Raw genomic sequence first — 27,983 nt, 5'->3', positions numbered from 1 at the left:
TTCATCAGCTGATGGACACTTGGGCCATTTCCATAATTTGGCTATTGTAGATAATGCTGCTATAAACAGCAGGAGTACATGTATCCCTTTGAATTAGTACTTTTGTATTCTTTGGGTAAATACCTTTTTTTTTAAATAGAGAATTTTAAACATTTTCAAAACTATCAGAATAGTATACTACCCTTCCATGGAGTCATTGACTAGTATCAGTAATTATAACTCATGCTTGGAGTGCCTGGGTGGCTCAGTCGGTTGAGCATCCGACTCTTGATTTTGGCTCAGGTACGATCCCAGGGTTGTGGGATCAAGCCCCACATTGGGCTCAGTGCTGAGCGTGGAGCCTGCTTAAGATTCTCTCCTTCTCTGCCCCTCTCCTCTGCTCACACACACTGTCTCTGTAAAATAAAATTAAAAAAAAAATAAAAATTGTAACTCATGGCCAGTCTAGTTTTGTCTGTATTTCTATCTACTCTCACTACTCCTGGATTATTTTGAAGCAAATTCCAGATATTATCACCTTTTTCATAAATATTTTAATGTGTCTAAATATTTAGTATATCTGAAACATGAGAAATCATTTTTAAACATATCATTATCACACTTAAAAAATATTAACAATAATTCCTAAAAACCACTAAGTAACCAATGAGTGTTCAAATATCCAAATATAAATGTTGTTATTTTTTAATGGTTTGTGTGCTTGATTCAGGATCCAAGTGAGGTCTATGCAGTGAGATGAATTGATAAGTCTTTTATGTTTCTTTTAAAGTATAGGTTTCTCCTCCATTTTTTCCTTGCAGTTTATTGTTGAACAACTAGGTACTTTGTCCTATAGATTCCCCACATTCTAAAATTTGCTGATTGTATTCCTATGTTAAACTTTAGCATGTTTCTCTGTTCTCTGTATTTCTTATAAATTGGCAGTTGGACCTAGAGCTTTGGTCGGACTCATGTTGGGTTTCTTTTGATGACTATTGTGTAGATGACTACTGCAAAGTATGATTTTTTTAAGACCATATTTCTGAAACTGTGAGTCAGGGAGAAGCCAAATAACACGATAAACAAGGCATATTTTCCAGCAGAGTCAGGTTTATGTTAAAGGTTTGTGAATGGCTGGGGTAGGGGAGCATACTCTCATTGGTTTAACATTTGCAGATTTAGTTGCTCCAAGTGATTTTCTCCTTTCTTAAATCTTTTTTTTTGGGCCCAGAGGTAGCAAAGGATCAGATATAAAGCAATAAAAGATTACATTGGTGATTGATTGAAAAGAGATGGGCATGTCACTACAGTGCTGATACCTGAATATGTACAAGAATTTTCATATACTAATGTATGAAAACAGTTCATGGTTCATTTGAAAACCTAGAGGATTGTCCCTAAACCTGCCTTCCAATTTAATTCAATTGCTTAATTCACTTTTGGCTTCCAGCAGTTCAGGTGATTATATCCTTTAGAATCTGACCTTTGCTGTTATCAAATCAGACTCCTACATTTACATCCTATGGGCGTGAAGCAGGGCAAGTTATGTATTTTCTGGGCTTCCCAGAAATCAATACTGAGGAATTTTGAAGTGTAATATCTGGGTGAAGCCACGTTGGGTGAAGCCAAGTTTGGTAAAGCACTCATTGTGGATGGGAATGAGAATTATGCAGAGTTCAAATGTCCTAATTTTAAATGATTAACATTTAAGGAAGGTTTAGAACTGAATGGGAGGTGGGGAGAGGGAGCCACCCACAATCAGACCTCTTGTGGGCAAAGGCTGGGGCAACTTGGATAATACTAGGTATAATAAAAGTTAGGCTTTACTTGATGTGTTGCTAAATAAAAGGAAAGCTCTATCTTCTATTTATGAGAATGAAAACATATTGATACATGACATTTTTATACAATCTTTAAAACTGTCACATTTTAAAAATTAGCAAGTAATGTGTCCTTCTGGGTCACTGGGAGAGACTACGGGCAGGATCAAGACTGGTAATTGTTCAGGAGACATTATAAATTTGGAAGCTCCCATTAAATACTTGAGCTTCTCCGCATTTATCTATTGAGAGATTCCTGCTACACTTAAATCAGATAGCCTTAGCCCCTACAGCTTCTGATTCATGGGTATACCAAATTTGTGGCGCTGCTGTGAATCCCAAAGGGAAGCTAGGTTCTCAAGAGGATGGAGGTAAGTTTCAGATACCAGCTTACCCCCATTTCCTTGTTCTTTCAGGACACCTGACTGATAGTGAATGTAATCAGAAACTCACATCCAAGAAAGGGTCACTGATAGAACGCAAGAGGAACTCTGGCCGGGTTAGGAGGAAAGGCGATGAGCCACAGGCCTCAGGGTACCACAGTGAAGGCAAGCCACTCTGCACTCTTTGTCTTTTTTCATTCACTCTGGCAGCTTTTGTCATAGTCCATACTGGCTTTTCTATTCTGCTCAAAGGGCTTTCCTTGCTTTTACACTTTGGGGTCTAGGTATCTGTGATCACTTTAAACATTTATATTTGTTTCATTCTTTGTGTTTTTAGGAGAAACATTGAAAGAGAAGCAGGCTCCTAGGAATGCCTCTAAACCATCTAGCAGCACCAATAGACTAAGGGATTTTAAAGAGACAGTCAGCAATATGATTCACAACAGACCATCACTGGCTTCTCAGACCAACCTAGGATCTCCCTGCGTGGGGAAGGGAGGAGACCAAACTGACAAAAAGCCTCCCAGAAATCTGCCTTTACATTCTCGTGACTGGGAAGTAGAGAGTACCAGCAGTGAGTCAAAATCCAGTTCTTCTAGCAAGTATCGTCCAACGTGGAGACCCAAACGGGAGTCTCTGAATATTGACAGTATCTTTAGTAAGGACAAAAGGAAGCACTGTGGCTATACGCAGCTTAGCCCCTTTTCTGAGGATTCAGGTGAGGAGATAGAGAAGAATTGGGCTTTTGAATAAAGTTGACTTATGTATTTAAAAAACCTGGATTTTCTGGTAGAGTCAGTAAGGTGCATTTTTATATGCTGATGTTGAGCCTTTTGGAGATAGGAGTTCAGTGAGTGAGTAGCTGGAGGGAGGGTTGGTTATGTTTAATTTGAGGCAGATGCTAAATCTACCTCCTTTTCCATACTTGTCCTTTGATCGGGATAGCTAAAGAATTTATGCCAGATGAACTAAGCAAGCCACCTGCTTACGACATTAAAACTGGTGGACCAAGCCCCCAGTACAAGCCCTGGGGCCCAGCACGGCCAGGCTCTCACCTTTTAGAACAGCACCCTCGCCTAATACAACGAATGGAATCTGGCTATGAGAGCAGTGAGAGGAACAGCAGCAGCCCCATCAGCCTGGATGCAGCCCTGCCTGAAAGCTCCAGTGTCTGCAGGTATTGTTTGGCCCTTGAATTGCCTCATTGTCCCTTGCAGCAATGTGAGTCACCAAGAGGCTTTTCAAGTCAGATAAATGGAGAAAAGGACTTTATTACCATCTTGCAGGCAAAGTATTGTGCTTTATCAACTTTCTTTCTTTCTTTTTTTTAAATTGAAATGGGGGGGGATGGGTTAAATGGGTGAAGGGCATTAAGGAAGGGCACTTGTTGGGATGAGCACTGGGTGTTACATGTAAGTGATGAATCACTGAATTCTACTCCTGAAACCATAATCACACTATATATTAACTAATTTGGATTTAAACAAAATTTAAAAAAACAATCACACTAAAAACCTAAAAAAAAATAAAACAAAATTGAAATAAAGTTGGTGTACCATGTTATATTAGTTTCAGGTATACAACATAGTGATCGGACAGTTCTGTATATTACACTATGCTCACCACAATAAATGTAGTTACCATCTGTCACCATAGAATATTATTACAATATTATTGACTGTATTCTCTATGCTTTACTTTTTATCTCTGTGACTTATTTATTTTATAACTGTGAATTTATACTTCTTAACCCCCCTCGGTTATTTCACCCTTCCCCCAGCCCCCTTTCCTCTGGCAACTACCAGTTTGTTCTTTGTATTTGTGATTTTTGTTTCTGTTTTTGTTTATTTGTTCATTTGTTTTATATTTTAGATTCCACATGTAAGTGAAATTATATTTGTTTTTATCTAACTTATTTCACTTAGCATAATAATACCCTCTGGGTCCATCCATGTTGTCACAAATGGCAAAATTTTATTCTTTTTTATGGCTGAGTAATATTCCATTATATATGTATATATATATCATCTTCTTTATTCATTCATTGCTTTCCTATCTTGGCTGTTGTAAATAATGCTGCAATAAACATAGGGGTGCTCTGTCAACTTTCTATAGCAACAGCACCCTCTGCTGGGAGAAGGAGCAAAGGCATTTGAGAAAGAACTTTATTACATGTAAAATAGTTTAGTAAATAACTTAAAATGGAAGAATTAGTGAATCAAAACATGTAGTCCTATGATCAGAGAGTAAATACAATTGTTATCTATTCTTGCCTTTCATTTAGGGTAGGTTATTTTTTTTAAGGGTCACAGGGATTCTGTGTTTTATGAAGCCAATGATATTCATAATTCTCTAAGATAACATTGATGGTTTAATAGTGCTCGTTGTGCCCTGTCCATAGGGCCCAGTTTGCTTTGTAAATTTTATTTTATTTTATGTTTTGAGACAGAGTACGAGGATGGGAGAGAGACAAAGGGAGAGAGGAAGGAGGGAGGGAGGGAGGGAGGGAGGGAGAGAGAGAGAGAGAGAGAGAGAGAGAGAGAGAGAAAGAGAGAAAGAGAGAGTATCTTAAGCAGGCTCCACGCTCAGCACGAAGCCTGATAGCGTACTCAATCCCATGACCCTGGGATCGTGACTGGAGCAGAAATCAAGAGTTGGATGCTCAACAGAATGAGACACCCAGGAGCCCCATAAATTTTAGATTTTCCTACATTGTTTCTACTAAGTTGCCACAGAGGCAAGTTTCCTAACAGTGTTGCTGCTTTGAAAAGAGTGATTTTGTCTTCTACAAAGGTGATAATCACACCCTCATATTTTCCCATTGCTCATCCCTTGACATAGGACCCTGTTGAGTTTTACACATGAGAAGATGGCCACAAAGGTGTAAGAAAGAGGAAGGCAACCCATGTGAGAGCTTATATTTATTGATTCATTGAATATGTGTTTTTTTTGCCAGACACTGTGCTAGATGCACAAAATGTGAATGAGATGAGATAAGATGGGGGAACTACTTTCAGAGGTAGTTTAGCAGATACTTCAACTTTATATTAGTTTGATGTTTTATTGGTTTTTGAGGGAATTTAGTCCTAGGAATGTTGCAAGTTAACACCCTTCTGATGTTTTCACTAGACTCTGGTTTGTCTTTTGAAGGGATCCAAGTGCTAAGAGATCAGCTGGGTTGGCACCTTCCTGGCGTCACATCCCAAAGTCTCACAGCAGTAGCATACTGGAGGCGGACTCCACAGCATCCAGGAGTAGCTGGGCAAAAAATCAGCACCTCTCGGGTAAGCAGAAAGACACTGGACTTGGAGGACTGGATTTGACTGCCAAATCTATTTGGGAAATAGCCTTACCTGAGCACATTTGAAATTGGAGGATGGTTGTACTTTAAGTTTTCATCACTATGTAAATACGGAGGCATTTGAGCTGTCCCATCTTTGGATTTATCTACTTTCTGTTCTCCATCATGGCTTTCCTGATTGTTCTTTCCACCTTGGCAAGAGCCCTTGCTGGAACAAGAAGGAACAGAAATATGGTGAACTGTGTCAGTAGCACCTGCATTCCTCACAGGAATAAGTTCGCCAGTTTTTGCCTTTGGTGTAGAGGAAGCCTCATGGGAATGGATTTCTTAGTGTTTAGTTCTATGAATTGAGATGACAAACGGGGATGTGAAGGCTATAGGCAAAACTGGGGAATAAGTAAACCTAAACCTATCCTTATCCCTGCCTCTGTATCCTGCCCAGTATCCCTATTTTCCCTTCTTGAGTGTGTCTTGTGTCCTCATACTCCTTCTTAAAATGAGCTCTCAAGGAATGATCTGACTCCTTCATACTAAATGTAAATGACTGGAAATAGTTTAAAGCATGCTTTTTCTAAGAGAAACTAGCATTTTAAAATTAAAGTCAAAGCCTAAAGGTAAAAGAATACTGGAATTTCAGGTGTGAGACACTGAGGGTAGAGATTTGAGGTAGTTAGAGGTTTTAGTTCCCTTTTACATTCCTCTCACAATACACATATATACTTACAGTACATATTCCACTTAAGTAGAGACCCAGTCTAAATGGTTTAAAATAAATCCTTTACTTACTTAAAGCTGAAATTTGAGGTGATACATAGGCAATCTCCCCAGATAGAGACTTTTTGCAATGGCTAAGGGAAGGTGGTGAGTGTCTAACTAGGGAGTTCTGGAGCTACTTGTCTAACTTACAGATCAACCTTCATCCCCTCCCCCCCGCTCCTTTTTTTGGTTTGTTAGATCAATTGGGAGTAGAGTATGTGGGCAGAAACCTTAACTATGGTCTGATTTAATGAGCTTCTGGATGTAGTTCTGTGGTCAGCTTACTAGGAAGAAGTGGACAGAATACTGTGTACCAGCCTGTAGAGGTAAGACCAGTCTTAATGGTATGACTGCCAATTCTCTTGATAGCCACCAAAAGTTCTCAGAGGTGGCTGGAAGGGAAGTATGCAGCAGTAATGACAAGGCATGAATTCTTTTAGGTGTGAGTGCCAGTAGGTTGCTAACATCTGGCAGAACAGAACAATGCCAATAGAAGCAGGTATCTCCGAAATCCTGCGCTGGAGTAGGTTGTAATTTGAAACCCATGGAAGAAATTCATGCTTCTTAATGAAATTATACATTTGCTTTACTTACTACATTTTAATTTATTTCACGTTGACTAACATTGCTTTGAGAAGCTTGTGGTCATGCATGAGCCTATTCCCCCTTCTCTTTTCTTTAGATAGCCAGTACCTTTTCAGGTCACTAAAGACCAAGTCTCATGACATCTCTAATAGCCCTAATTCTGGACTACTTTGGATAGAATCCACCAATATTATTCCTCCACTGGTAAAAGATATTTTGCAAGGAGTTACAACAAATTCCTCACACACCATACTGTCCTCTTTGTATAGGAGACCCTTAGTATACAAAGGCATGAATACTTGTGGCTCACAATTGATCCTATCATTTTATTTTGGCACAGAACAAAAATTTTTGCCTGGTAACTTTGATCACTCTTTTAAAAAGTTACGGAAGTAAAAATAAGTCCAACAATTTAGTAACCTGCCCTCTCCCTCTTCAAATTGAAGGAACCGGTGTTTGCATCATGGTATATGTTTTTCTACATTTTTTGTATGCCTATGTAAGTATATGGATAAGTTTATTACTACCATTAAAAAAAATAAAATGAAGTCATATATATTATTCTGTCACTTGAATTTTCACTTAATTTATCATGGATGTCCTTTGGGATCTATTTGGTTCCATCTATGAACATTTATAAAATTGAATTTATACTGGATATTTTATAAACTCTTTAAAAGAGATGGTAGAAATCAAGGGTGAGAAGTTGACTTGCTTGAAGTTTCCCAATGAATCAGTGGCAGCACATGGTTGAGAATGCTCTCTAATAGTTAAGAGCATGGATTATGAATTTAACCTATTTGACTTTATTTATTTATTTATTTATTTATTTATTTATTTATTTATTTTATTGATTTTTGAGACAGAGAGAGACAGAGCATGAACAGGGGTGGGTCAGAGAGAGGGAGGGAGACACAGAATATGAAACAGGCTCCAGGCTCTGAGCTGTCAGCACAGAGCCTGATGCGGGGCTCGAACCCACAAACTGCAAGATCATGACCTGAGCCGAAGTCGGACGCTTAACCGACTGAGCCACCCAGGCGCCCCAACCTATTTGACTTTATTCAGCTCCATCATTTATTATCGTTGTCATGGCAAGTTATTTATTCTTTGTGTGTCCATTTCTTCTTTCCTAAAATGTAGACAATAATAGTATCTACTTCATAGGTTGTCATGATAATTAAATAATGAATGTAAAACTGCTTAAAACCGTGCTCATCATATAGTAAATGCTCAACAAATGTTATATTGTTATCGTTGTTATAAAGCCACTCAATAAATATTTTATCATTATCAACATTATCATTTTAATTCATAGCCCAGATCTCACCCTGAATCTGATATGGAAATCACTATCCAAAACATGAATTCCAAAATGAATAAAGACTTCTAAAGGAAAGGCAATGCAGTGGCCATAAATGCAGCAGGTGCTTCATATTAGTTTTGGAAATGTGGCAATTTCTCTTCTCCCTTGCTTGTATTCCAGGTGGGGAGCTCTCTTCCAAAAGCGAGCTGGATGAATTGCAGGAGGAAGTGGCCAGGAGGGCCCAGGAACAGGAACTTCGCAGGAAACGGGAAAAGGAATTAGAGGCAGCTAAAGGATTTAACCCTCATCCCAGTCGCTTCATGGACTTGGATGAACTGCAGAATCAGGGTAATTGTTCTGAACTTTAGGTTATGGGTGATGGGGACAGAGAAGAGAGGAAAGAAAAAAATATTCAGGCTTATAAATTCCTGTCTTCTGTTTAGCTAAGTTGTATTTTATCATAATTCACTCATTTTAGTGAGAACTAGCTGAAGTAGGAGGTGACAAGCCTGTTGATTGGAAGACAGGCACTGATTTGGGGCTCATCTATTAAAAGTCTATAGATGAGAGATAGTATTATTCATAAAAATATTTCCCGTGCACATCTCTACTGTAGAAGGTGTAAATAAAGCTAATCACAATTCAGAAAAAGCAGAACAGGGCAGTGAGTAAGCCACACTGATAAGGGAAATTCTACTTGCTCAGCGGAAATACACCCTTGAAATTTCCCACCTGGAGCTTCAAGGAAGTGGGTCTACCAAACAGGTTCTAAGAACACAGAGCTTGATTGCCTTTTGATCCTCTGATGATTCATTTCCCAATCTCATACAATTTTTGTGGACTTTATGATGCTTCTCCAACTGCCCCACACTAGTTACTTTTTTTTCCTTTCACTGCTTTAGGATGTCCTTTTGTACCAAAAGAGATTAGTCTTCAAAATAGGAGTTGAAAATAGGAAAAGTAGGAGTTATACCTTAAATAGGCTCCTGGAACTTGTATCTTTCTATAAAATGAATTTATTATTCTTATTATTCAGAATCCCCAGATGTAACATTATGCTAAAATAGTGCAAAGAATAGGAGTCTGTGCTATTTTGGGTGGCTGCTTTCTTGTTGACCACTTCCCACTTCCCACTGGTCTAATTTGGAGGCCTATTTGGGGCCATTCTTCTCCTCTAATCCTATTGTCTTTTGATTTGAGGTAATTGTTGTCTTATATTTCCCAAGGCATTGTATCTGTTTCCAAATTAGTTTTAAATTCCTAGTTCCTTAGCTGTCCCTACATTTGGATAGTCTTCTCTCCCTTTTTGTCCTCAAGCTATATTACACTGGGGTCTTGGGGTTATTATGCTTCTATACTCATCTCCTTCCCTTACCTTTTTTCCTTCCTTTGTTAGTTGGGCAGTACATGAAAGTTGAGAGGGAATCCTGGCCACATTTCATTGTTAATTCTTCATACACTTTGATTCAGAATCTCCTGGAAGAGCAAGGAATGGAGTGCTAAGATTCTAGAGGATTAGAATTAAAATCTAGTACAGTGATCAATTGTAGTGTGCCTGTATATCTATAGAGAAACTTTTTTGTTTTGATGGCTCTCACTACCATCTCTCATTATAAAGATTATATAGATCCAATTGTCAAATATTATGAGAAGACCTTAGGCCTGGAGGGTAGGTATCAGATCTCTTGATGTGGGATAGAACCTGAATGCCAAGTTCTTCAGAACCAACTTACTACTTCACTGCCCTCCCATTGCTCTCCAAAGGCCACAGTGAATTAGGAAATTAATATTAGGGGTATGGAAGAGCCTTTCTTACCATGTCAAGTTGGAGGTAAGTGGAAGATGGGGAGATTATGGGAGAAATGACTGACATTTTGATTTTTTTTTCTTGTGAGCATGTGAAAACTCACCAAAATTCACCATTGTGAGTGAATTTACAATACAGCTTACTACCAGTTTATGAGTGAGTAAGAGCCAAGGGGACACATAAACTTGAGCGTTCTTTTACAAAAGTTGACCTTGCAGTACTTGCTTTTTCATCTGGCACTGTACTTGAACTCTTTTGCACCTGCTTTGGTACACATTTGCTTTCAGGGGAGGAAGGAATATTTCATGCTCCCTCTATGGGAAAGTGACTTTTGCAGTAGGTTTGGCAAGTAAGAGCATGATAAAAGAAAATACTTAGGAGTGCTGATGAAAGGAATGTGGTTGCAAACCAACAACAAAGGCTGTTCAACTGCCCTGGTGGATATATTGAGGTTAGGAACTGTAAAGCACCCGTGCCCAAGAGGTGTACTAATTTTCCAGTTGAGGGTGGTGCAGAGAGGACTGTGAATTGATGTAGGAAATAAATTTTACAGATGGCTTTCCACAGAGTAGTGAAGCCACTTTTGCCTTAACACAGGAGTAGAGGTCTCTGTAGAGATCTGGGGCATTCTGACACTGGTTGGCAAGATGTATCTTGTTGCACTGTGGAAACAGGTCAGTTCCAGGCATAAGAATCCACCCTTCTGCTGTAGACAATACTGTGTTCTTTTCTGGAGGGACCCCCTTAAGAGCTCTTGGAGTTGGAATATGTGGTGGACAATGACATACTCCTTTTTCATGGCCTTGGCAATGTCTTGGTTAAGGCAAAAATGGATGTCCTACATGTTTCAGAGACTTCTTCATAGCAGTGGAGAGTTAGAATAAGGGTAGATCAAAGGCTCAGCAGCAAGGATCTATGTGCCCTTAAGGGAAACAATACTACATAGAAAAAGGTGGAACAAATTGTAATGAAAATGAAAAGTACTGGCCCTTTCAGGGAGGAGTGACGGCTTTGAGAGGTCCTTGCGAGAGGCAGATTCAGTGTTTGAAGAGTCGCTGCATCTGGAACAGAAGGGAGACTGTGCTGCAGCTTTGGCTCTCTGTAACGAAGCTATCTGTAAGTAACTCTAACTGCTACAGCTATGGCAATTTTTACTAACTTTGAGATAGGTATTATTAGTGTCATCGCTCAGTTGGGATGAAAACAGCTTTTATGTCTCCTCACTGTCAGTCTCCCAAACTGAGGCCCTTTAGCTATTGTTGCCCTTCAGATTTTTAAGTGTGCCCTGCGCTGTCATCTGGCCTATGGATATTTACTGGAATGACCTCATCAGGAGTCTGTAGATGAACTATCCAGCCATGCCTACCTTCTTATCCCAAGTTAGACGTCAGATTTGAGGTTAGTCTGTTCTTTCTCTAGTCACTGACTAGTTAGGTGGAGCTTATGGCAAGAAGAAATGAATATATTGGCTGTGATTTCCCAGGCCTGTGACTTTGCACTGCATATATGATTCATGTTCTTCCCTTGCTTTCCTGGTATGCTGCACCATAAGGTTACAGTGAAGGACTAAGGCTTAGCATTTATATCTGGTTCTTAAATGTGACCCACAAGAAGCTGTGTTCTGTAAAGACAGATGCAGATTTGGATCTTATTTCTGCTGTTGACTGTCGGGAAGGGGAAGTTGGGAGCAAAGTGTGGAGACCAGAGTCGGACAGGTCAGTTGCAAAGGATGAGAGTGGCAGTCTCTAAGATGGAAGCACCAGTTTATCTTCTTAACTCATTTTAGTTTAGCTTTTTATTTGTTTGTTTTTTTAAATTTGGATTAATCTGTTTGGCCTCCATGGCTTCCATGAATGTTCCTTATAGCCAGAGCCAGCTCTGTACCCTGGACAGTATGTGCATGGTCCATGCCTTGCGTTCCTGCTGCACATTTTGAGTTTTACTGCATATCTTTGCTCATTTTTGGTTCAATTTTATTTTTATTTTTGTTTGTATTTTGTGTTCTGTTTCTGCTATATTTTCTTTTGCATTTTAGCTAAACTAAGACTTGCCCTGCATGGTGCCAGCTCTAGCACGCACAGCAGAGCCCTAGTCGATAAGAAGTTGCAAATCAGTATTCGAAAAGCACGGAGCCTGCAGGATCGCATGCAGCAGCAGCAATCATCATCGCCGCAGCCGTCGCAGCCCTCAGCCTGCCCCCCTTCACAGGGGGCGGCCCTCCCTCAGCCAACAAGGTAGTGCCTGGGATCCACTGTAGTTTATGGACACCAGGGGAGGACATGACCATGGGTGCTCCATAGTCAGAACTCTCCTAGTCTTGGTGACTACAGAGGAGAGAGAAGAGTCCTCTGAAAATATTTTCTTCTCAGATTAGACACACAGAAAACTCATCCCACTGCCAGTCGTTTTCTTAATAGCTCCTAGAAAGATACAGAAAGTATAGCATAATAAATAGACCATTTGTCCATATTTCCTGTGGGTGACTTTGTCCTTGGACTGGTATAATAATGTGATTATTAAATATGTACATATTATGTTCTCAGACATGGCAATCTGAACTGTTCCATGTTGCAGTAAAAACCATGTGATTTGTTTTGGGATTTCAGTGCTTTCTGTCCCTCATGGAAGCAGAGAAAGCAGTGTTCTTTGCTCTAATTGAACCATAGAGAAGAGACACAAAGATTCCCTTTGTTTTGCTTTCCTATGGGCAGCACTTCCCCAGGGCCACTGGTATAGCTTTCACACTTTAGCTTTGAATTTGGCTCTTACTTACAATATGTAGGTTTAAGTTAAAATTAATTTTGGCTTTTAATAAGCCTGAGTAGTTTTCAGAATATAAATATTATAAGAGCAGCTAACATTTTCTGAACATTTGCCTATGTCCAGGTACTAAGCTAAACACTTTAATTCTCACAATAACCTTAGGAGATAGGGACTATTAGTCTGTTATTTAGTAGTATTTTATAAATAAGGAAACTCAAGCTCAGGGAGGATAAAATGCATAAGGTACCCATGGTTACTCAGCTAGTAAGTGGTAGAGGGGTGGACTTCAAATCCAGGTCTGTTTCACTCCATTAGGTCCCCTGTGGAAGTAGAAGGACGTAGTCTTCATAATGTTGTAAGGGTGACTGGGTGGTTCTACCCACAGAAGTTGAGAGTGTATTCTTTCAAATTTAATGCTAATAGCTGAGATCTTCCTTCTTCTTTTCTCCTACTGTGTACTCTAGTAGTTGAATGATGATCTGCGAATCTGATCAGAGATACGTTTTGAATATAAGCAATTTAGGCAACTAAACTCTCTCTAGAAAACTTATGCCACTTGATGTAAGTAATTGAGGTTTTATTTAAGTGCTTCTAACACTGAGTTTTTTAGGTCAGAAATACAAAACTATTAGTAAGAAACTGAGTAAATGCAGTTAATTCCTAGTCTCACTCCCAAATCTTTGGAGAGTCACAGTGTATTACGTTGGGAAAATATCTCAGTGAATAATACAACCAAATCCAGATTATGAAAACACACTTGAAGTAGTTGAATTCTGTGTAATCCCACGAACCAAAATCACCCTGTACTCTGTAAATGTGGCTTTTGGTTCTTTGGGCTGGTCTGCCTCTCAGGACCCTAGGTATGAGTGACTTCTAGGCTTTGCTCACCTTCATGTCATCTGCATGTGGGACTAGCAATTTTTGTTTTTTTAATTTGCAAGAAGAATATGATTGGAATGGGATTTTACAGGTAGTGAAGAATATTGACAAAGACTTCATTTACTATTACTGTGTGCAGCTTTGGTGAGGGTATTTAATAAAGAGTATTAATATTACCTATTGCTTGGGTGTGAGCTGACCATGTGCCTGCCTTCTCTTTTGAACCTCTGAACCGTTGACTGTACTTGTGCTTGTCTTTCTATTTATTTTTACCATTCCCTCTGTGAATGGCTAGAAATGGGAATCAGATGAACAGGTCTTTTTGTAAGTGATCTTGTCATTTAAGGCAGCTTATGACTGGCTCTCTCCATTTGTTTCAGTGAACAGCCTATCCCGCTCCAAGTATTGTTAAGCCGGGAGGCTCAGCTAGAACCCTGCACGAATACAGAGTTTGGGGCCAGTTCTTTCATCCACTCACCTGCTTCCTGCCATGAGTCACACTCATCACTCTTCCCAGAGTCATCTGCCCTGTCTGCCCCACAGCACAATTCCCCCAGTAGGTCTGCCTCGAACCTTCTGACTTCAGTTGAGGATAGCATTGACCCCTCTACGCTCCACAGGGAGGCCTTACCTAAAACACCAGGGAGGACTGAGAAGAATGCTCATTATGGTTGGGAACCATTAGATGTACCAGAGAGTAAGCTGCAAGGCTACAAGGGTGACAACAGCAGCTGTACCAGGTTCCTCCCACAAGAAGGAAGAGGAATTGATCAAGAACAGCCATTCCAAGAAAAGAGGGACCCTGTTGTCTCATCCCAGGTGATGCCTTGGTCACACTCAACTGGAACAGACACCTCTGAGAGAGGAGATGCACACAGACTAGGCTGTAGTCCTTCAAGTTCATCAGCTCAGTCCAGCCTTCCCCTGTACAGGGCCTGCCACACTGTAATGCCTGCTGCTTCCTCACCTATGCTTCACTCTCCTGATACTGTGCAGAAGACTAACGAATGCCTCCAAGCCAAAAGCCTCAAAACCTTGTTGACTTCAAAAGTGGATGCTGGCAGCGAGGATCCCTATAGGCCAGAGTTTCCAAGCACAAAGGGGCTTGTCCGTTCTCTAGCAGAGCAATTCCAGAGGATGCAAGGTGCCTCCACAAGGGATGGCACAGGCTCCCAGGATAGAAGTTTGCCAACCAGTCTAAGAAAGAACTCTTCCCCTTCTGACTCTAAGCTTCCTTTCCCACAGGGTCGAGGGAAAGGCCATTGGCCTTGGGCAAAACAACAACCCTCTTTGGATGGGAGGGACAGACTACCTTCCTGGGAAGAACCTGCTGATTATCCTTCTCTTGCCATGAACTCTGGGCTGCTTAATAGTGAAACTTCTAGGGGAAGACAGCCCAGGTTGGCAGATCCAAGCATGTATCAAGGAAAGCCATCTCAAGTTAGAGACGCTAGGCCTAAGGAACTGGGCAGCAGTGTCGACTTGGGGACTTCCTTGCCTTTGGACTCCTGGGTGAATGTCACAAGGCTCTGTGATTCTCAGCTTAAACATGGGGTCCCTGGGCCAGGAATGAAGTCCCCCCCCCATGATTCCCATACCTGTGTAGCCTATCCAGAAAGAAACCACATCCTTTTGCATCCACATTGGAACCAAGACACAGAGCAGGAGACCTCAGAATTGGAGTCTCTCTACCAAGCCAGTCTTCAGGCTTCTCAAGCTGGCTGTTCTGGATGGGGGCAGCAAGATGTGGCCTGGCATTCATTTAACCAAACAGGTAAGAATGTAACCATGGGCAGGGGGAGTGGGAGACATATAAAAGCCGAAAGAAGAACAAGAAGAGGGATGGTGTTCTGTCCAAATAACATCCTAGCTAAGAGGTGGTAGATCTTCTGACTTTATTTATGAAGACTTTAGGACAAGAGCTAGACCGTTTTCTAGCTATAGTGGAAAATGGGGAGAGAATAATCATTAATGGTCCAATTCCCTCCTTCTAAAGGAAGAAACCAATGAGTATATGCCAGGGCTGTTGTGCTTTCTGGGCATTCTGTGCTAAGGAATCGTTCATAGGTCTTTCAGAGAGACTCAGCCTGAAGTAGGGGAGGCTGAAAAGAAAAGTCATCCTTTTATGGCTCAGGAGGGAACTGAACTAATCCATGATCTAGCTTCCAGATCCAACTTGCAATGAGGGTGTCCACATTGAGCCAGATCTGTAAAGTGGCATTTCTAGATCATACTGAATCAGAAATATCAAGAGCTTCCCTGATCCCTTCAGCAACTACCAGCTTTAAAATATTCAAGGTTGTATGCTTGTAGGGTACCCATTCATTGGCTATCCATTTGATTATATTGTGTGAAGAATGAAGTCTGTACCTTAAATGTACTTCACAGACTTGTTCTGGAAATTGTAGACATGAAGAATATTTATAACTTAGATTGATATACTTAAGAACTCCAAAGCCTGAACTATTCTGGTTCCATCATTAACTGTCAGTATAAATTTGGACAAGTCACTTGATATTCCATGGCTGAGTTTTTACCTGCAAAATTAGAGAATTGGTTCAATGATTTTCTTTTTAAAGATGCCCTCCAACTCTTTTTTTTTTTAATAAATGTTTATTTATTTTTGAGAGAGAGAGCGAGCATGAGTGGGGGAGGGGCAGAGAGAGAGAGAGAGAGAGAGAGAGAGAGAGAGAGACAGACAGACAGACAGACAGACAGACACAGAATCCGAATCAGGCTCCAGGCTCTAAGCTGTCAGCACAGAGCCTGATGCAAGGCTCAAACCCACAAACCTCAAGATTATGACCTGAGCTGAAGTCCAACACTCAACTGACTGAGCTGCCCAGGTGTCCCAAGATGCCCTCCAACTCTGAAAATGATATGTATGATTCTGTGAAATTGAACTCAGAGAACTTTATCTTTAGCTCAGTTTCCATAACAGTACAGGTTATACTGCCAGTTGATGTTTAAATACAGCCATACAGGTATTTACTGAGTACCTAGAAGCTATTGGGGAAGGAGGGTGTCACATAAATATAAGATTTGATATTAAGATATGTTTTTTAGGATATGCATCACAGTGTAGACTTTGCAATAATGTTTATTAAAATTCTCCTTAGGTACACGGGACAGGGCAGGATGGGAAGATTCTAAAGAATGAGGAAAAGCTGGTGTCTTCCTCAATTAGCTTCCTATCTAAGGGAGAAAGAAAATACAAATGTCAAGTGTTTTAATAATAAACACATATAAAAGAATATATTGCAATTAAACTGTCAAGTATTATATTACCAAAAAAAAAACCCAAATAAAAAAAATTCTTATGTTACCCAAAATAGGAACATTTTTCATTGTGGATAGTTTTGAAAATATATAAACTAACAAAAATCATTGATAATCCCACTATTAATTTCATGAGTTTACTTCTGGCTTTGTTTTTTATGCATATATACTATATATTTATATTTAGTATTTATATTTATATTGTTTTGTTTTTATAAAAAGCAAATTGTTACAATATATGTATATAGTTTATTCCCATGATAGTCTTACAATATATCCATTAGTATTTTTCTTTTGAAACACTTTCAAGGACTACAATATGCTGCATATGAATGTATCATATATTCAACAATTTTATGATACTTTATATACTTTGCTTAGAATTCTTCCAATTTTTAGATAAACTGATGATGAATATCTTTGTATTTGGGCACATTGCTGATGAGCTCTTCCAAATAAATTTTTACAAGGATAATAGCTAGTTGAAGGTTAAATACTTTTAAAAATCTCTTGATATGGACTGGTAAATTAGCCTTCAGGAAGATTATACTTCTGTAAACAATTTCAAAGAGTACGTACCCAACAGTACTTTTTTGCTTAATAGTGAACAAAAACTAATTTAAAATATCCATCTGATGAGTCAGTTCTTAAAATCCTTGTCAAACCAGACTAGCCTTTATTAACATAAAGAAGGGATCAGGTGGAATAAATCAGGAAGTAGGTAATGAAGGAAAGTGCCAATTAGGATCTGTATATGATAGACTATATCTTTAGTGGAGTACTTCTTTGTCTTACTGTGAAGCATTTTTTTCTTTTTTAGATTTTTAAAAATATATTTATTTATTCAGGGCGGGGGGAGGGGCAGAGAAAGAGTACGGAGAAAATCCCAAGCAGGCTCTGGGCTGCCAGCATAGAGCCCCACTTGGGGCTTGATCTCACAAATGGTGAGATCATGATCTGAGCCAAACCAAGAGTCGTATGCTCAACTGACTGAGCGACCCAGGCTCCCCTATTGTAAAGCATTTTTTAAGCATCAAATTACTAAAGCAAATTACAAAGCATGTCTCCCTCCGCCCCAGCTTTATTCATATAATTTACAAATGACATGTAAGGTCAAGGTGTACAATGTGATGGTTTGACATATATATAATGTGAAATGATAACGACAGTAAGGTTGGTTAACCCAACCATCACCACACGTAATTGCAATTTCTTTGTAAGAACATTTAAGATCTATTCTATTAGCACCTTTCAGGTAAATAATACAATATTGTTAACTATAGTCATGATCCTGTACATTAGATCCCCAGAATTTATTCATCTTCTAATTAGATTATATCCTTTGACCAACATCTCCCCATTTCCCCCACACTCCATGTCAACTACCATTCTTTTGTTTTGTTTTTTTAAGTAGGCTTCAAGTCCAGCATGGAGCCCCAGACGGGGCTTAAACTCAGAACCCTGAGATCAAGACCCAAGCTGAGATCAAGAGATGGATGCTCAACTGACTAAACCACCTAGGTGCCCCTCAACTACCATTCTATATTTCAATGAATTTAGCTTTTTTTAGACTCCACAAAGTGAGGTCATATAGTATTTGTTTTTCTCTGACTTATGACTTAAAATATAAAAGCCTTATTGATATATAATTTACATATCATACAAATCACCTACTTAATATGTATAATTCAGTGTTTTTTAAGTATATTCACATATATGCCCATCTATCACCACAATCAGTTTTTTTTTTTTTTTAAGTTTATTTATTTTGAGAGAGAGAATGTGAGCAGGGGAGGGGCAGAGGGAAAGGGAGATAGAGAATCCAAAGAAGGCTCCACGCTGTCAATGCAGAGCCTGACACAGGGCTCAGTTTCACAAACCATGAGATCATGACCTGAACCAAAATCAAGAGCCAGATGCTCAACCAACTGAGCCACACAAGTGTCCCACCACAATCAGTTTTAAAGTGTTTTAATCACCCCAAAGAGAAGCCCTATTCCCCTTAGTAGTCACTCCCTATCCCCCCTACCCCTCTCTCCTCCAGCCTCAGGCAACCTCTAATCTAGTTTTTGGCTATATATTTGTTTATTTTGGACATATGATATAATGGAATCCTATGGTATATAGTGTTTTGTGACCAGATTAATTTTGACATGATTATAGTTCCTAAAGAGTTGTATATAAACATTGTCCTTGACCTCTATTCTAAATTTCATAGAATTTTGAAGTTAGGCAGACATTATCTTAAAAATAAAAAATAACTTTTTGTTAGGGAAAATTTCAAATATATTCAAAAGTAATGAGTAAGAGTAAATGTTACAATAGCTGTCCAATAAGCTAGTACTTATGCCTAGCTACTTATGACTAGCTTCCATAGTGATTATCTTGGCCAGTTATCAACATATGGCCAATTCTGGTTTACCTATAGCCTCTGCCTACTGGATTATTTTAATATCTATCTATTTATTTACTCATTTTATTTTATTTTATTTTTATTTCCTTGAGTAATCTCTACACCCAGTGTGGGGCCTGAATTCATGACCCTGAGATTAAGAATTGCATGCTGTACTGACTAAGCCAGCCAGGCACTCCTCTACTGGATTATTTTAAAGCAAATTCCAGACATTATATCATTTCATCCATACATAATATGGAATGTATCTCTAAGAAATAGTGACTCTTTTTAAATGCAAAACTATAATTTTATTATATCTAGAAAATTAACAATAATTTCTTAATGTAATATAGTAACTAGCCAGTATTCACGTTTTCTCAATTGTGCCATATATGTCTTTTCACACTTGGTTTATTTCAAATTAGTATTCAAACAAGATCTACACATTGCATTCAGTTGATATGTCTCAAGGCTTTTTTTAGCCTATAAAATTTTTGTCTGGTAATTTATTTATGGAAGATTTGGTCATTTGTCAAATCCACATTCTAGATTTTACTGATTATATTCTGGTAGTTTTTTTCTTTTTTAAAACATGTTCTTCTAGCCCCTGTTTTTCTGTGATCTGGTAATTAGGGGTAGAGGCTTAATTAAAATCAGGTTCAATTTTTTTTAAGATTTTATTTTTTGGGGGGGCGCCTGGGTGGCTCAGTCGGTTAAGCGTCCAACTTCGGCTCAGGTCGCGATCTCACAGTTCGTGAGTTCGAGCCCCGCGTCGGGATCTGTGCTGACGGCTCAGAGCCTGGAGCCTGTTGCAGATTCTGTGTCTCCCTCTCTTTGACCCTCCCCCGTTCATGCTCTGTCTTTCTCTGTCTCAAAAATAAATAAACGTTAAAAAAAAAATGAAAAAAAAAAAAGATTTTATTTTTTTAAGTAATTTTTACACCCAAAGTGGGGCTTGAACTCATGACCCCAAGATCAAGAGTCATGTCCTCTACTGGCTGAGCCAGCCAGTCACCCCCAAAATATTTATTTATTTATTTATTTATTTATTTTATTTATTTATTTTAATGTTTATTTTTGACAGAGAGAGAGAGAGAGAGAGAGAGAGAGAGAGACAGAGCATGAGTGGGGGAGGGGCAGAGAGAGAGGGAGACACAGAATCTGAAGCAGGCTCCAGTCTCTGAGCTGTCAGCACAGAGCCTGATGCGGGGCTCGAACTCACAGACTGCAAGATCACGACCTAAGCCGAAGTCGGTCACTCAACCGACTGAGCCACCCAGGCGCCCCACCAATATTTTTAAATAAGATTTCAGAGATGGTACTTTGTATTTCTATATCAGGAAGTGCATGATGTCTGGTAGGCTTTCTTCTTGTTACTATTGAGCAGTACATCTTAACCTTACCTTCTGTCAAATCCATAAATCCCCTCAGCTCCTTATAGGTGGCCACCTTCACCTCTGCTGAAATATCTTTAAAAGAATTAGTCTATTCCCAGGGGCACATGGGTGCCTCAGTCAGTTAAATGTCCAACTCTTGGTTTCAGCTCAGGTCATGATCTCGCGGTTTCATGAATTCAAGCCCACGTTGTGCTCTGTGCTGGCAGTGCAGAGCCTGCTTGAGATTCTCTCTCTCTCTCTCTCTCTCTCTCTCTCTCTCTCTCTGCGCCTCCCCCACTCTGCTGTCTCTGTCTCTCAAAATAAGTAAATAAACTTTAAAAAAGAAAAAAAAAGTCTCTTCCCTTCAGAAGGTTCCAGTGGCTACCACCTTGTCTAGGAATCACACTTGACTTTACTTGAGGAGCACCAAATTCTAACCATTACAGCTATAATTCTTAGATCTGGCTGCCCATCAGAGTCAGCTGAGGAGTGTTTTTTAAAAAAACACAGAAAAAATTTTATATAAATGGGATGACAGCACACATGTTGTTTTTATTACAGACATTTTTCTGTTTATCTCTGATCCCCTTGCATGAGTCCCTCCTGCCTTTTATCCTCCACCTTCCCAGGTAGTAATCTAATGTGCATATTTCTGTATTTTTCTGTTGATATAATCCTATGTAGACCTAAATATACGTTTTTGTTTTTTTGTTTTTTGGTTTTTTTGCCTAGGGTTAGTATTACAGATTCCCCCCCCCCTTTTTAAGTTTATTTATTTATTTTGAGAGAGAGAGCGCGCACATGAGTAGGGGAGGGATAGAGAGAGAATCTCAAGCAGGCTGTGCACAGTGCAGAGCCCAACACAGGGTTTGATCTCATGAGCAGGAGATCATGACCTGAGCCAAAATCAAGAGTCAGGTGCTTAGCCAACTGAGCCACCCAGAAGCCCCAATTTCTTCCCTTTTAACTTAACAATACTTTATGAAAATCCCTCTAAGTCATCTAGTTTAACTCAATTCATTATTTTTAGTGGCTGGGCAATATTTTTAATTTTTTTAAATGTTTATTTATTTTTGAGAGAGAGACAGAGACAGAGTGCAAGAGGGGGAGGGGCAGAGAGAGAGGGAGACACAGAATCTGAAGCAGGCTCTAAGCTGTCAGCACAGAGCCCAACGTGTGTGGGGCCAAACTCAAAAACTGTGCGATCATGGCCTGAGCTGAAGTCAGAAGCTTTATCACCTGAGCCACCCAGGTGCCCCTGGGCAATATTTGTTATTGAAAATACCATAGTGTATTTAGCCATCCTGCTATAAATGGGTGTTACTTTATTTCTAATTTTTTGGCCACTTTAAATAATGCCTCAGTAAACTGGTATTTTTGCTTCTTATTCCCAGGAGTAGGATTGTTGGATAAAAGGGTAAATATATTTCATTTTTAATGGATATTTCTAAACAGCTTTTTAAGAAGACTATAACATTTCAAATTTTCTTCAACAATGTTTGAGGATATTCTCCTATGCTTTTCAGGAAATCCTTTTGTTTTGTTTTGTTTTATTTTATTTATTTATTGATTTTTAAAGATTTTACTTTTAAGTAATCTCTACTCCCAACTCACAACGTTGAGATCCAGAGTCATATGCTCCACTGACTGAGCCAGCCAGGTGCCCCTTGGGGAACCTTTTAAAAAGAAATATTCCCAGACTCCACACCACAAAGATTCTGATTCAGCAGGGCTGTGGAGAGGTACAGGAATCTGTATTTTTAAAAGCTCCTAGATGAGTCTCAGGTGGTATTGGAACCTCTGCATTTAAGTACGAGGAAATACTAAAAGTAATATTTAGCTTGATCTTTTAGATTAGTATCAGGAATATCCTCCTTTAGCCAGATACATATATTAGAATCAAAATACCAAATCAAGATATGAATTGGTGATAGACATATACACCAAATGTAGGTCAAGGGCATGTGCATTTTCAGAATGGAAGACTTAATTAGTTGTATTGGGGCGAGCCCCTTGGGAGTCACATATCCAGTTTGGAGCAGCTCTTAATAATCTAGCAAGATGTTGAGGAAGAGATAAGCATTTAGTAATGGTTCAGAATTTAAGCATTTAGTGATTGAGAGAAGCCAATGGGGAAATAAAAGAGCATTACACATATAAAATATTGTTGAAGAGCTCCTACTCATAGTAATAGGAAGTGAAAATCAAGAGACTTGAATTTTAATTCTGGTTAATCTACTTACTACCTTTCAGACCCTGGAACTCATTTTCCTGTTATATAATATGAGGAGGTTTGATAGATGATTACTATGTTCATTTCAATTTCTAACTGGACAGAAGATAATGTTCTCTTTGTCATCACAGATGCTCTAGAGAACAACTTTGTCGGACAATTTCCTCTGTATATATTTTAAGTCTTGGGCGTAAGTCTGAGAGAAGTAAAGCTGATTGTGCTTACATAAATGAAACAAGGCAAGATGGGGACATTCAGTTGTCTGTCCACAGAGCCCCTTCTATAACAATGTTCTTTAAAGCCTGTGTTCTGAGACTCTTGTGGCCTATAGGAAACTATCCGTATTCTGAAACTCCTGTTTCTACATCTCAGGAGTACATCCTTCACTGGATTTAGGGATGCTTATTTGTTATTTCATGATAAAAGAACTGAGTTTCTTGCTCTCATGCTGAAGTTAGGCTTCGGGAGAAGAGATGGCTTCAACCTGTATTTATGTTTTCCTCCTCAGGCTCTGCAGATGGTGTGGGGAGGAGGTTGCACTCAGCCCCTGGCCTGGGTCTCTCAAGGACCCCAACAGCAGAAATGGAGCACAGTCTCCATGAAGCCAGCACAGTGCCTGCTTCTCAGGTAGCAGCCTCAGGTCCTAAAGTGCTGGCATGGGGAGGTGCATTGGGACAGGAAGTGTGGAAAGATATAACTGGTAGGGTTGGTGATAAAGCAGGAATATGGTAATGTGGGGCTGTTAGAAGAGAACAAGGTTAATGATGGGGCTTCTTTTGAATGAGAAAAGATTGTCATATGGCCACTACCTTTCAAATACATTAATTCAGGTCTGTACTAGTGAGTCTTACCCTATTTTCTCCCATACCCCTGGGGACAGGGTCTGTGGGAAAACCATAGGTCTGGTGTTTTGTGTCTGCCTCTGTATGTCTGTGTGTTTGAAGGCTGCACCTTGCCGAGGCCCCAGCAGGGAGTATGGGGAGGATGATCAGTACGGTGCAGAGAACTTTCACCGCATCTCACGCAGTCTCAGTGGCACAGTTGTCTCAGAGAGGGACGAGGCTCCAGTCTCTTCCCACAGTTTTGTAAGTAGAATCAGGGTCTCTATTCAGAGCACTGTCTTTCTTTTGCTAGGTAAAAATACACTATATGTGAAGGGGCAGGGGAAATTAAAAGCTGTAATTTGGGGGAAAGCCATGTGCACTCAGCAAAAATGATGACACATAGTCATTACTTTATTGACATACATTTTGTTAGAGCCCAGAGGGATGTCCCTTCCCTAGAGCAGTTCTGGAAGGCATATTAAAGGGTTCCCTAGGGTGAGAAGAGTCCTACTAGCCTTGAGAGAAGTCTGAGAATCAATGGCTGCTGATTGGATCAAACCCCATTGTACTAATCAAAGGAAGGCAAGAGATGGGATGAGATATTTTTTTTTGCCTTTTCCTCCCCACTCCAGTATATGATTGAATGGGATCTAGTATGCTTTCATGCTAAAATAAAGCATGTGCTTGGCAAGAAAAGGAAAGTGATTTAAAATCTTCCTCCTTGAGGCTTTTCATATGGAATTAATGCAGTGATCTGTAGGTGAAAGGGACAACCAAGTCAACAGAGATCAACAAAGTCAGATAGTTTCAGTGGCTGGCTTTATAAATTATGCTTTTGAGAATTTCACATACTTGCCCAAGCAAATTGAGTTTTCATTACAATGGAGGTTAGGATGCAAAGCTCTAGTGCATTAAAGCTTGTTCACTAGGTCAGTTTGATAAAGATTAAAAAAAATTTTTTTTTAGATACATGATATAAAAATAAAAAGGTACAAAAGGGTACATGGAGAAAACCAAGTCTCTGTTCCACTAGTCCTTCAGATCCACTTTCCCTCCCAAACAGCAGTCATTTTTTCCAAGTTATTGTTCATAAGTTCCTAAACAACTGTGAACATCTTGCCATTCTTTTTGGGGAAGGTGGTCTTTTCTGCCTCACATTTGTTCTCATGTACTATTAGTGAATTTAATAGCAAATTGTTACTCTTCTAGGGAGCTGGCTTTCTTTCTCTTGATTCCTATACCATTTATTTATTCACTGACTCATTCTTTTAAACAAATGCTTATTGAGCATATGTTCCAGGTATTGTGCCTGGTGCTGGGGATATAGTGGTGAGTGAGCTAGATGTAGTCCCTGCTGTCATGGCCCTTACAGTCTACCTGGGGAGACAGATAAATAAAAGAATTATAATATGATAGGATTTAATGCTATGGAAGCATAATAGAAGGGACATCTAAACCAGACTTGAGGGATCAGGGAAGGCTTCCTGAAGGAAGTAAAATGAATATAGTCTGTAAAGGGACTTCAAGCAGATATTCATTGAATTAAAAGTTTATTTGGTATGGCAGGATTAGAGTCTGGCGAGGACTCTGTTGGACAGAATTAACAAATGAGACTGGAAAGAATATAACTAAGAGTCATATCATGAACCACAGTACGAAGTTTGGGAGCATAGAGAGAAGTGGACATGTTGGAGAGCCAAAGAGGAAGTAAAAATCATTGGGACTTGGTGTCTGATTCATATGGGGAGAGGAGAATCAAGGATGATAACCTGGAATTATTGGTTGACAATGATGTACTTGAGGGAAGAGATATGTATAATTTTGGATATACTATATTTGAGTGGAGATATTTGGTAGGCCTTTGGATGTGACACATAAAAGCTTGAAACCAAGATTCAAGAATCATAACCTTTGAAAAGAGGGAAAGAATATTGTGAGGAGAAGGAAAGAATATTATAAGAAGGATATATCTCTGATGAATATCATATTTAAATGGTTTATCTGAAGAACCCTAAAAGGAGTGAGGACCAGAGAGGTAAAAGGGAAACCAGCGTGGCATCACTTCTTCTGTGCAGAATAAAGGAATAGTTGGCTATGTCACATGCTGAGAGGACTGGCACTTGGTCCTTAGGCCATATGGTAAATGCTTCCTATGTTCCATGCTGTGGTAGTTGCTATGAGCATACACTGATGAAATAACACAAATTTTGCCCTTGAATAGCTTACAACTTGGTTAGGAAATAAGATACACTGGTATATAGATTGTTTTATTTAATATATTATTTATTAGGTGCCTGTAATGTTCCAGGTGCTATTCAGGGTGCTGGGAATACTGGAGTAAAAAGAAATGTATTCTACCAGGAGAGAAAGACAATAAACAAGTAAACCCCAGACAATGTATGATCAAGAAGAATAGAACAAAGCAAGGGGATAAGGAATAGAGAGGTAATAGTGGTTATTTTCAGGGCTACTTTTGATACAGTAGTGAGGCAAATCAGCTCTAAGGAAGTAACATTTGATCAGTGACGTCAGTGATATGATGGTGTGAGCCATGGGAAGACTATTCCAGGTAACAGAAACAGAAAGTGAAAAGGCTCTGAGTTGGAATGAGGTTGGTGTGTTGGGGAAAAGTTAAGAAAGTTACAGTGAAAAAGGCACAGGAATGGTAGAGATAAAGTGAGAAAGATCATCACCATTGCTACACATAGGAACTTAACAGGCCACAGTGAGGAAGTAGCAGGCTGGGATAGGAAGATCAGACTGGAGGCTGTTGGGAGTGGTCCAGTTGAGTTTAAATATAAAACCTATAGGTAGAAATGAGTGTTCTTGACAAAGGCAACTAAAGGAATCGTGAATGAGAAGTGCAAAATCAAGGGCAATGTCAGCATTTGAATCTAGGTGACTTAGGAAAATGTGGTACCAGGAGGTGGAGTTTGGAATGATGTTGGTTTGATTTTGGACATATTAGTGTTTCAAATATTAAAGGGGCTATTTCTGAGACTTTGCCACAAAAGTGAATGACTAGTGGAGTATAGTCGTTGACACAATCATCAGTGGTTACAAACTTGACTGGCAAAAGAGGAGACTGCACTATAGCAGTGACGGGGGAGATGGTGGAGTAGCAGAATTCTTGATTGTATATTTAAGGAGATACATTTTTAGTTCCCAATATTTAGAGAGAGTATAGAATTTTCTTTTTCAGTCTCTCAGTCTTTCTGATTTTTTTTCTCTTTCCTATTTTTTCTCTTTTTAAATTTCTATCTCAGTCTGATTCTACTGTTAGCATTAAAGAATGGGAAAGTGAGGGCTATGAGAAAGGTTAAAGGAAGAGGATCTGCAGTTCTGTGTCTCCATTTCATAGTGGTCTGGATGTCCCTAGAGGAGCTCATGGGAAGAGTGAGTCAATTGGGTCCCTCTCCAGAGCTAGGCATATTGGTACTCTAATCCCCTCCATCTCCCCCTGCTTGCCTCACTGTGTTTACCCAACCATATCCTGCTGTGTGTTAATCCTCATCTTTATGTTTTTTTGTCTTGTCTCACTATAAGGATTCATCAAATGCGAGGAAAAAGCCTTTGGAAACCGGGCACCGTTGTTCCAGCTCCTCTTCCCTCCCTGTCATCCATGACCCTCCTGTGTTTCTCCTTGGTCCCCAACTCTACCCACCCCAACCACAGTTCCTGTCCCCAGATGTCTTGATGCCCAGCATGACAGGGGAGCCCCATAGACCCCCAGGTAACTCTCCCCAAATCTAATATTATGTGCCAGAATGTGGTACTTTTCAGGGATGACCTAGAAAGATCAAATCAGTATACCTATTGGGGGTGGGGGAGTCCCAAGGTGGGTGGTAAAGGGATATGAATTACCACTTTAAGATCAATCATTGGTTTAGGTGAATTGTGATTGAATCATTACTTGGGCAACATGGTTCTTTGATTTGGGGGGCTCTGGTCTAGATCTTTAGAAACTGAACTGGCTCTATCATGATAAGCTTATAAGCGACCAAGGGGAGTTAATATTCAGTCTTTAGGATCTTCCCAAAACAAAAAGTGTCATCTATTAGCTAGTTTCTCTCCTACTATCCCCTGAATCTCAGCTGAGGTATAGTCAGGAGGACAAGGAATGAATGGGAAACCTGGACAGACCCTATGTATGGAATACCTGTGCCATATATACAGACCCAGACAATCCTAGGGAAGGTGGGTAGCATCCTTTTGGCTTTCTTTGACCCTCTGTATTAAGATTTGCTACTTTTCTTCCACATGAAGAGGCTGAATCTATAGCTTAAGGCAATGATTC

At 39.6% G+C, this 27,983-nt stretch overlaps 1 protein-coding gene across 15 annotated transcripts in view; it reads left to right on the top strand.

Annotated features, from left to right (window-relative positions):
* The window catches only part of USP54 (ubiquitin specific peptidase 54), a 135,423-nt gene that overhangs the window by 104,837 nt on the left and 2,603 nt on the right, over positions 1-27,983 (top strand). For 9 of the 15 annotated variants that reach the window (XM_047825269.1, XM_047825278.1, XM_047825271.1 and 6 more), the window contains 11 exons: positions 2,216-2,347; positions 2,520-2,900; positions 3,128-3,359; positions 5,333-5,466; positions 8,311-8,478; positions 10,919-11,053; positions 11,973-12,171; positions 13,960-15,353; positions 23,371-23,489; positions 23,807-23,947; positions 27,233-27,419. In XM_047825269.1, the coding sequence (XP_047681225.1) occupies positions 2,216-2,347; positions 2,520-2,900; positions 3,128-3,359; positions 5,333-5,466; positions 8,311-8,478; positions 10,919-11,053; positions 11,973-12,171; positions 13,960-15,353; positions 23,371-23,489; positions 23,807-23,947; positions 27,233-27,419 (3,222 nt within the window). The remainder of the gene's footprint in view (positions 1-2,215; positions 2,348-2,519; positions 2,901-3,127; positions 3,360-5,332; positions 5,467-8,310; positions 8,479-10,918; positions 11,054-11,972; positions 12,172-13,959; positions 15,354-23,370; positions 23,490-23,806; positions 23,948-27,232; positions 27,420-27,983) is intronic. The other 6 variants (XM_047825277.1, XM_047825279.1, XM_047825281.1 and 3 more) reach the window with 3 other exon arrangements.

This window comes from Prionailurus viverrinus, chromosome D2, assembly GCF_022837055.1.
Source record: "Prionailurus viverrinus isolate Anna chromosome D2, UM_Priviv_1.0, whole genome shotgun sequence".
Taxonomy (NCBI): Eukaryota; Metazoa; Chordata; class Mammalia; order Carnivora; family Felidae; genus Prionailurus; species Prionailurus viverrinus.
Note: the sequence above shows the minus strand (reverse complement) of the source record. Positions and strands in the feature narration are given on the sequence as shown.